General features: G+C 40.2%; 1 protein-coding gene across 7 annotated transcripts in view; it reads left to right on the forward strand.

Annotated features, from left to right (window-relative positions):
- Positions 1 to 8,875, forward strand: part of LOC113128006 (mitogen-activated protein kinase kinase kinase 7-like) — a 33,084-nt gene extending 24,209 nt beyond the window's left edge. For 4 of the 7 annotated variants that reach the window (XM_026303044.2, XM_026303017.2, XM_026303034.2 and 1 more), the window contains 3 exons: positions 957 to 1,018; positions 1,668 to 1,783; positions 7,425 to 8,875. In XM_026303044.2, coding sequence (XP_026158829.1) covers positions 957 to 1,018; positions 1,668 to 1,783; positions 7,425 to 7,596 — 350 coding nt within the window. In that variant the 3' untranslated portion in view covers positions 7,597 to 8,875. The remainder of the gene's footprint in view (positions 1 to 956; positions 1,019 to 1,667; positions 1,784 to 7,424) is intronic. The other 3 variants (XM_026303025.2, XR_003295496.2, XM_026303053.1) reach the window with 3 other exon arrangements.
- Positions 8,876 to 10,806: the final 1,931 nt, after the last annotated feature.

The following is a 10,806-nucleotide window of genomic DNA, read 5'->3' on the forward strand; positions in this document are numbered from 1 at the left end:
TTAATACTGAGCTTAAAAGGTCTGCACATTAGGAGGTAGGAAGCAGGTAGCTTTCTATCTATCACAATACTCGAAAGAAAAAAGGCTGCATAGACTATAACATACATAAGGTGATTTTTGTGTAGTACAGCAATCACTGCAATTTGTGCATGTTATAGTTCATGAAGTGAACTGGAGGAGTGGTGAGGGCTCAAGTCATCAGGGCTAAGCTATGACTCACTAATGAGAAGCAGTTAAGGTTACTGGATGAAATAAAGTTCTATCAAATAAATGACTTGTAAGACAGGGAGAATAAAGAGGATAACCTTAGTAATTACTATTACACCTACTGTGATGACACCTACTGGGTGTCATAATTTACTCAATAAGGCAAGTTGGAGATAAGATCAGGTGCCTGGTACTGGATTGGTATGTTATTTATAGGTAGAAAACCTGTCCTTTTTCTTGCACAAGTGCCCACAGTCAGTTCCTGTCCCTTCTTATTCCACGACCACTCCGTTTTACACAGCTGTCAATCAATATGACTGTTTACGGTAATTTTTTGCATCCTTTATTGTAAGGATGGTGAAGGCTCTATAATTCAATAAAGCTGTTGATTCTAAGTATTAAAATATTCATCTTCACGTTTTTTAGTAATAACATTATCAGTTCACCACTGAGAGAGTTATTGCTTATTAGTTAAAAGCTTTCTTCCCTAAAATTCCACATTGGTGCTACTTCAACAGGTTGTAATCATCAGTGTGTCCACATCATGCTAACTACAGTAAAAGCTTTAAATGATGTTATACTGCCCACAGTGCACCACTGGGGCATAGCACTACAGTGCAACGAACCAGTATTTGTATCTGGGCAGGTATATAAGGTTTCTGTATACAGAAGCTCTATTACAGTGAAACTCTGTGTGTGTGTGTGTGTGTGTGTGTGTGTGTGTGTGGGGTGTGGGTGGGTGTGTTAAGCTATTAATGGTATAGAAGGCACCATTCCCATGGCCTGCCTGAAACTGGACTACCAGTCACAGGTATGTTGAAAATACATTTTTGTTAATTTTTTTGTTGTTTGTGTTTTGTTAAAACCTTTCCTTTATAATCTTCTTTCTGTTATTATTTTTACCATATTTATTATACCTTAGAGTGTAATGACTGTTATGTATATTACACATTAAATTCGAACATTGGTCAGTGGAACACATTATTTGGTCTGCTTTAGTACATAGTCACAACTCTAGTGCATCCTCCCTGCAACTTGTGCAGGGGAGTAGCAAGAACATGAATGCATACTTGCAGACACACATGTATACATAAAAGTATTTATGCTGACATGTACATGGCATACACACATCACTGGTTGTCATGAACCTTTGTGTAATATGAGCATTGATAGTTTCAGAATCATCATTTGGATTAAGAAGTCAGAAAAAGGCTTGTGACAACTGATTAATCTATGTTATGTCTGAATTAGTTCTAGTTTAAAGAAAACAGGTTAGTGTTAGTGAGCTAGTGTATGTTCAAACTCAGATGAAACAATGGTTTTGCTTTAACACTATGAACAGGTTTTCACAGTGTTATTCTCATCCATTTCTTGATGTTATCTTAAGTAAGACTTTATAAAATATCTATACCCTGTTATTGAATAGTGCATTAATCACTAAGCTATTACTGCGCTTTCAGCCTCTAGCTCCATGCCCAAACTCAAAAGAGTCCATGGCTGTGTTTGAGCAGCACATCAGGATGGTTCAGGAGTACCTCAAAGTCCAGTCAGAGATTGCTCACCTTGCTCTGAGGAAGTAAGTCACCTTACAGGTTGTATATTTTCCTGTTTCCTGTACATGATGTATACATCATTGAGAATTTAGCTTAATTTCTGTTAAATCCACTGGCGTGTCATAAACTGGTATGTCTTATCTGAAGTGATTTGTGTAAATGACAAATCTGTTTATGCGATATGAGTTAGTAACCCCAATTACATCTATATGTGTGGTTTCCAGGGATTTCCTCTTATCAGGTAGAAAGAGTTCAAACTGGTGTGTTGTGTTGTTGATCAGTTCTTTATTAAAACATGTGAAATGTAACTATTGTAAAGTAACTTTTGGTTACTTAACATAATACATGGAGGCTCCACACACCTCACATTATCACTGTCAGCCAACCGCTCCTTATTCATTCTAGTCAGTTTCCTTCCATGCCCATGAAAGAAGGGAAGTGATGGTCAAACACCTCATTCTGTTATTAAAAAAACTGATTACTTTAAGTAACTCAGTGTTTTTTCTAATTTCACTCAGTATTTCATTATGGGAGCTAATTATGGGATGCACAAATTCTCCTTGCAATGTTTTACCTGAAAAAAAAAAAAAAACGCAGAAAACACATAGCCCAACTTTCCATCACATACAAATCCTGGGCCAACACTCACTGGAATGGAGTCCATGAGGTGTTGTGTTGATAATGAATTCTATGTTATTAACACTAGAACCGCTAAGCGGTCATTTTTATCCCCCTTCTGTTTTCAAAATGCCTGTAACTGTTAAAAGCCCTACATATCTCAGTTCATGACTTTTCCTAAAATGGCATTATTAACTATCCAATGAATTATGGTGGGGGTGGTGTTAAAAGAAAAAAAAACATTTATATCTAGAACCATCGAGGGGTTGTTCATAGAAACTGCTGTATAATGCTGCGCTCAACTTTCACGCCTGGTTTCCTAGCAACGCATATTGCTAGCACCAGCTATATTTGTCAGATTACCTAATTCACAGAATGCTAACAGTCCCTATATTAACATACTGCATATGGCAGCAATGCAGGTTCTATGTCAGACTTGTTTGGGAATGAGTATAGACTGGTGAGATTTCATTCTGGAGCTCTGCATGCAATTATGCAATTAACACCTCACAAAGCCACCATAAAATGTGCTGCCTGTCATAGCCACCAGAGAAGAGGAGGAAGTGTGGCGTACAACGCAAGTGTGCAACAAACAAATAAGTAAGGGAGGACTGTTGGCGCACAATATGGAGTAGGCTTGTTTTGTCAGAGCTCTTGTCCAATAAATTGAGTTTTATAGTGTGGAACACCAGTTTTGGACAGAAGCCACTTGAACATTACCCTTTATTAATCTGTTTGGGAAATGCTACCAAAAGTGCCTCACAGGAAGCAAGCCTTAGCTAATAAATCCGGGGAAGAAGCTTTGAGTGAATCACATGCTGGTGACATGCTAACTAAGCTAACAACAGACTCTGCACTGGGTACAACAGTTATTCTTTCTGCCATGAGCAGGAAAATGGACGAGAGATTTAACTCCCTTGAAGTGTCTCTTGAAGCCAACCAGGCCACCCTGATAGAACATGCTGTCCATCTTTCAGCATTGAAAGAAATAGGCACTGAACATGATGGTAGGCTAACCCAGCTCAAGCAACAAGTGAATCAAGTGGAAGCTGCCAATACAGCTCTTCAAGATAAAGTCACCGATCGTGAGGCATGCTCCAGACACCAAAACATAATCAGCCTGCCCGAGAACATTGAAGGTGGCCAACCAGCTGAGTTCATTGCTATTTTTATTCATAATTTGCTGGAGAAAGACCACTTTTTAAAGCCTATGGAAGTTTACTGTGCACACAGGATAGGACAATAGCCAGCTAATAATGCTAGTTGACCCCATGTTTTAATAGCCAGGATGCCAAGCTACCGTGTTAAGGAACTAGCACTGCAGCAATCTCCCATGACTCATCACGGGCAGGCAAACGTCTTTAGTTAACCTAATTTAAAGTAATGCATAGATTATGTTATTCAAAAGCTAAGTTACACAGGATCTTTCATGAGACCTCACCTGTTTGTGATAGATGCAAGAATCCTCAGAGCAAATGTTAAATACAAATTGTGGCTGTACCCAAAGCTCCAAGGTTTTTGGTGTGCCATATTTGGCTGGTATTCTTCTGTCCTTAATTTAAATTTTGAATCTGACCCCAAAATTGCTTTATTTGGCATTTCCAGCACTTCTATCATAATGCTTACATAATTGTAGCTTATGGTATGGTTATTGCCAAGAGATGTGTTTTGAAACTGTGGAAATCACACTCATCTCATTTTGAAGCTTGATTGAAGGAAACGTTAGGAGTCCCCCACATTGAAAAATTAAGATATGAAGTGTCTGGTAACCCACATGTTATTAAACAATATTATTTAAATGTGTTAGTTGATCTGCTGTTAGTTTATAGTAGCCTGCAGCCTAAAGTAATGTGAAAATGCATTAGACCGTTTCAATCTCTAAATGCACAGTTGTAAAAAAAAAAAAAAAATTAACTGAATTGTACAAATGATACAAGTTTTGTTGTCAAGCTTTATTTAAAAAAATAAACAAAAATGAACAACTTCTTCACAAAATACATTTTTTGTGATTACTGTCAATGTTGCAGCAGTGGGTAAAAAATGACCCCCTAGGGCTATTAGAATGTTTGCAGTTCTAGTGTTAAGGTATCCTACAGAATAATAGAAAGATAGATAAGATATATAGATAGATACTTTATTCATCCCCCATGGGGGAAATTCATATTGTCCTGCAGCTCTTATATTAACTTTAACATAGAAATTTCACTATAAAATATGAAATATAATTAACAGATAAAAGCACTCAGTTAATAACATATAACATAAATAGCATAACTAACATATTAACAATTACTATTAAAAAGTCTAATGGCTGTGGGGACAAAGGATCTCTTCTCTAATGCCACTCCCCCAACAGATATCAGCATAGAACAGTGTACTTGCCATGACAGTGTGGTGGAACATGCACAGCATGTCACTGCAGACACTGTACGAACCGAGGTGACTCTGCTCTTTTCTGTACAATGCATCAACATTAGCAGACCACTCCAGTTTTTCGTCCAGTACCACCCCCAGGTACTTGAAGGTCTGTACAGTCTCTATCTCTTGTCCATCAATGCAGAACGACTGGCATGGTGCTTTTGATCTCCTAAAATGCACCACCAGCTCCTTAGTCTTGGTGGTGTTCAGGAGAAGATAGTTATTTTTGTTCCAGTCAGTGAAGGCCTCCACTAGGTCCCTGTACTCCCCCTCCCGTCCACCACGCACACATGCCACAACAAGCCGTATCATCAGAATACTTCTGAATGTGGCAAGACTCTGGGTTATACCTAAAGTCTGATGTGTAGACCGTGAACAGAAAAGGAGCAAGAACAGTCCCCTGTGGAGCCCCAGTGCTGCATTCCATTGTCCCAGAAACACATATTCCCAGCCTGACATACTGCAGTCTGGATGTCAAATAGTCCATAATCCATGACGTCAGGGAGAGGGCCACCCGCATACATAGAAGCTTGTCTCTCAGTATGGGAGGCCGTATAGTATCTGCAGCCTCATGCGACGGACAAGGAGCCGCTCCAAGGTCTTCATGATATGGGATGTCAAAGCCGCCACCGGTCTATAGTCATTTAGCTCCACCGGCCGCCCTGTTTTGGGCATTGGTATTACACAAGAAGTCTTCCACAGCACCAGGACTTTTCCCAGCTGACGACTCATATTAAAGAGCCTCTGAAGAGGAACAGCTAGTTGTCCTGCACAGTTCTTCAGAAGCCTTGGACATACTCCATCTGGTCTAGCTGCCTTCCCTGGCCGAAGTTTCCTGAGCTCAGCTCCAACCTCTTCTGTTGTTAGAGACATAAGCAGCTGTTCAGATTGTAACAGAGGGCCAGAGGGCTGGTGGAGAAAGAGGGAGCAGCCATACAGGTGGAGATGGAGGTATCAGTCATAGAGGATGATGTATAGTAAGGAGCTTCAGAGGTGGGGGTGGAGGGAGCATCTGCCACGTTGGAAAGGGAGCAGCCGCAGAGGTGGGAGGAGACAGCTGAATAAGTGGAGAGGGCAGCCTCAGAGGTAATGGCGGAGGGAACAGCCGTAGAGGTAATAATGATGGAGGGAGCAGCCTTAGACATGGAGGTACAGGAAGCAGCAGCAGAGGTGAAGGTGGAGGTGGAGTGAGCAGACATAGAGAATGAGGTGTAGTGAGGAGCTACAGAGGTGGAGGGAGCAACCGCTGGGGTGGTGGTGGAGGGAGTAGCTGTAGAGATGTAGGTGGAAGTAGCCACATTGTCAAACCTGATGTAACCCACCTTTCCTCTTTCTGCTCATCCTTGGGTCTCTGGCCGCTCGTACAGCTGTGAAGCCAGGTATATATCCACACGAGTCCGGAATGTTGTCGTTCAGCCAGGACTCAGAAAGACATATCAAACTGCACTCCCTGTACAGCCTCTGGTTCCTCATAAGCGCCTCCAGTTGGTCTCACTTTTTATGCAGTGAGTTAACATTCCCCATGAGCACAGAGGGCAGAAAAGGCTTGTATCTCCACCTCCTGTTGTTCCTCTTAGCCTTTAGCTTAGTCCCAGCTTTACATCCATGAAACTGTCTCCCATAGTCGGAATTGGGTGAGTTACTCCGTGTCCAACAGTTCCTCTCTAGTGTACACTACTCTACTTGAGCCAGTACACATTGGAAGAAAAAAAACATACGAAAAAAACTACAAAAAACTTCAAGAAAAACACAGGATATACTCGGACTTGCTGCCATTCAGAACAGCTCATTCTTTGGAAAAAAAAAAGGGGAAAAAAGTGTGCCGTTCTGAATGAAAGGAAGTCAGAGTAGATCCTGTGTTTTTTTTTTTTTTTTTTTTAACTAATGTCAGCTCAGATGAAGCTGTGTGATGCAGCAGAACAATGGCCACGTATCAAAGTAAATCTACTACAGAATGGCTTTGGAGACAAAATCCAGTTATTCAAACACCGTTGCCATTACTTTTTCCACCATCACTTTATATGTTTAATGGGTGTGTTGAATAAAGCCATTAAAAGATCATGGCTGAAGGATGTTTTATCGGCTTAAAAACATTATGGTTGTTGATGTTTGTGTCTTTAGTGAAGATCAGCTCACATTTCATTACCAAAAAAAAAGAAGAAAAGAAAATAAGGAAACTGCCAGTACCATTACTTTTTCTTGCAACTGTAGATGTGGCCAGAGATTGAACTTTATCACATGGGAAAGCTGCATAAAATATGCCTAACACTACCACTAATGTACCTGTTTAATCTGTAAGAAAACAGAAATGTAAAAATAACTATTTACACTTTTAGAGGGGAAAAGATTTACATACTGGAACTAGCATCAGTGTATCCATCTGCCCAGTACTTCTATGCAGTTTTTGGGGCTATAGCACATGTTGCTGATTTCCATAAGCGTATGTTTTAGTTTAGGTCTGCATACACATGATGGCACCAGCTCATGCAGTCACCGCCCCCATATGTTTTTCATTAATAAATAAATAAAAAGCAACAGTGTGTTTTCTAAAACATTGAATTAATTCCTTGAGACAAAATGGCTCTTTCCTGTCCATTTAAATAGTCTTGATGTGCTGTCTCTGTCTAGACAGGAACTTATGTCTGAGCTGGAGCAGGATCAGAGGGAACAGCAGGCTTCATCTCGACTCATCGAGGAGCACAGCAAGCTACTGGAAGACAACAGCCATCTGTTGGCTTCCTGCCAGGGCCTGAAGAACAAACTGAGCCTGATGAAGACTCAGAGCCAGCACCACAGCTAGGACAGGAAGCTGGGCTTCATCAAACAGTCTTTTAGAATGCAGATAACAGAAAATCCAGCTTTTCCAGTCGATCCCAAAGTAGAAAAACCCATTAACCTGGGAAAATAAGAACAATGATACAGAACAATATATCAATTTACACTTGGAATTAAGTTGCTGGTTCAATTGCTAGTTCAAAGTCCAACTGTAATCCACATTCTAATTTGTGTAATGAAATCTAAACTATAATCATAAAGCAGCTGTCGTTCTGCATACTTGTGTAACAAGCATCAAGCTTCTGAATTCATGTCTTCAGTTCAATTGTGAGAGATAATGAACCTAAAAAATAAGACAATTGGACTTTTATACATATAGTAGTGGAGTTTACCTTAAAATGACACCCTTCACTTCAGTCTTTTGCAATGTTATGAACATGTTGGGACCAATGAAACTTCAAATGTATTTTTAAAAATGGACATTTAAAGAATAGAAAACTGAAGTTCCATTTGCCCTTTTCAAGTTAGGTTTGAAGATGACTTGTCTTTCAGTGAGTTTTATTAGGCTGTTTTTTTTGTTTGTTTTTTTAATTGTACAGTACAGTGATTTTTAAATTCTTGCTTTCATATGTTTTTATCACACCCAGTTTTGTGTGTTTTATTAAATGTAAAGTAAAAGCAGTTTTGAATGAATCACTGTAAACCGATATTACTGTGAAAACAAGTGTTACCAGAGGATTTTAAAGACATGCTGTCTCATAGAAAAGCAAAAGCTTTTTTAATAGGTTGTTTGAAATGGAAATAGCTGTGGTAAAATGAATCTGACAGATTTTTTTAAATTAGTTACTTTTTACACAGTTGTATTTCACAGAATTATACTTACATTACTTTGTTCCACTGAAATCTTCAGCATGTCTTTTAGTTTATTTTGGTGATGCTGATGGATTGTTTCAATCCATTTGGTCAGACATTGCCTAGGATTACTCTTGTACAGTTCAGTTCTTTTTCATGGCAGTGTGTACTGCCACAACTGCGTAGCAACAACATGTTTTGATTTATGGTTTATTAATATACGTATTTTTTAATAATTCCAGGGCCAACCAGCAATTAATAAATATCTCTAATCTGAATGGGAATTCTCAGTCAGTGACGGGTTTATTGTGAGGAAGAAACATTGCTTATGCCAGTCATAAATTTAGCTTAAAGATTTATTCAACTATTTACAAAAGCAGAAAAATAGAGGGAGAATGAACAAAGAAATTGGATGACTTAATGAGTCAAACACTGGAGATATCAGGATAAACAGTAGGGAATTGTGCAGTGATGAGTCTAAGTTCTTACGACTTGATGAAAAATTTGGAATAAAGGAGTTTATTTAGATTTAGAAATCAGGTGTAAAGAATTAAACCAGAAGGTAGACAAGTTGATTAGTGAAACATCACTTCATTTGCCAAAGCATTCATCTGCCTGCCGAGTTCACAGAGGTTAGGACCATCCTGCATGAAAGTCTAGAGACCTGACTGACTCTGAGCCAAGTATCTTGGCTGAGGTTTCGGGACACTGCTTTTGAGATGCTGCTTTCTTCGTCAGGATCCCTCTCTCGGCCTGTGCAGTCAGCTGGCATGCTGTGGCTTTTGCTAATGTTTCTGCTTGTCTTCCCTCACACACAACTTCAAGCAATTAAGCAAACTTGCTGTGCTGAGAGTGTCAGCTTAGGATAAACTAACTACGAGACAACACCAGGAAGGAGGGCGCAGACTTAGTATGTTAACTCTCTTTTTGTTCCTCGGTTCTTTTTGAATGAGCAACGTGCAGGCTTCTTCTTGTGTGCAGTACCTTCTAGCATGGTGTGTGTTATTGGCTGTGCGCCAGATCCTGCATGACGGGCCGTGCGCAAGTGACTCCGCCAGAGTGAGTTCTGTGTTATGGGTGAAACCCATTGTTCTCAGGTGTTGTGACATTACCTGACTGGGTTGAAAACATGAATCAGCCTTGTCTGCCAACTGGTTTACAGTCAACTGACTACAATGGCATAGTTTTATTGGCACTGCTCATGATGAGTACGGTGGGTCATTGATCCTGTTTTTGGATCAGTCTTTGAGTTCAACGATAGGTCCTATAATGTCTCACCTAGATGGTTTCTTGAATTATCAGTCTTGGATCTTAAAAATATCAAATTAAAGAGATTATTGGATAATAGTCATTCACCTTGCTAAAAGAGATTGTTGTTGTACCGAAACAGATTTATTAAAAGCACCTACCTAGTAATCTGTAGGTCTGCCTCGTGTTGCCAAAACAGCTCTGACCCTCCACAAGAACTTGGAAAGTGTCCTATGGTATCTGAAACAAAGATGGTAGGAGCAGATCCATTAAGGCATATCTTACAGATGCTTGATTGGGTTGACATCTGGGGAATTTGGAGGCCAAGATAACACTTTGAACTCTTTATGTTCTTCAAACCATTTCTGAACAGTTTTTGTATTTTGATAGGGTACAATTCCCTGCTGTAGAGGCCACTGTCATCAGGAATACCTTTACTGTAAAGGGGTTGTTGTTAGTCCAAAAAATGTTAAGGTAGGTGATCCATCTCAAACATTTACATGCTAGGAACCAAGGGTTCCTGGCAGAACATTTTCTTACAACTGTGATGCACTATGTGTTTTAACCCCTGTCTGTTGCAGGCAGCATTTAGTTCTTCTGCTTTGTAGCCTGCCCTACCACTAGTTTTTATGCTACAGCAGCTCTTCTGTGGGATCAGAAGACTGGCTAGACTTCACTTTTGTCTGTTGTCTGTTGTCTTCCAGCCTTTCTGCCACCCTTACCTGCAACTCCCCTCCTGTGTCTTCCACCACCGCATAAGCAGCCTTCAACCCCTCTTTCTCATCTCTGAAACAGCAGCCATCCGTATAAAGGTCACGTGCGTCCTGCAGTGGCGTGGCCTGCAGATCTGGGCGCACTTTTTCGTCTTTCAGGACTTTTTCCTTGCACCTGTGGGCCTGTCCCATCCCAATCCTGTCTGCCATGTTAATACCTTCATGTGTATATGAGATATGTGATTCCTCCAAAATCCTGCTCAGCCTTTGTTGTCTGAGGGAGGAGACTGTGAATATCTGCTGTGTGCAGGCGTGGTGTCTTCTTTCCATGGTGTCCAATGCAGTACTTGTGTACATCAACACTCTCCTGACTCCCCCTTTTTTCTGGAACAGGACGCCATTACAGAAACATCCAAAAAGAA

This window comes from Mastacembelus armatus, chromosome 22 (assembly GCF_900324485.2).
Source record: "Mastacembelus armatus chromosome 22, fMasArm1.2, whole genome shotgun sequence".
NCBI lineage: Eukaryota > Metazoa > Chordata > Actinopteri > Synbranchiformes > Mastacembelidae > Mastacembelus > Mastacembelus armatus.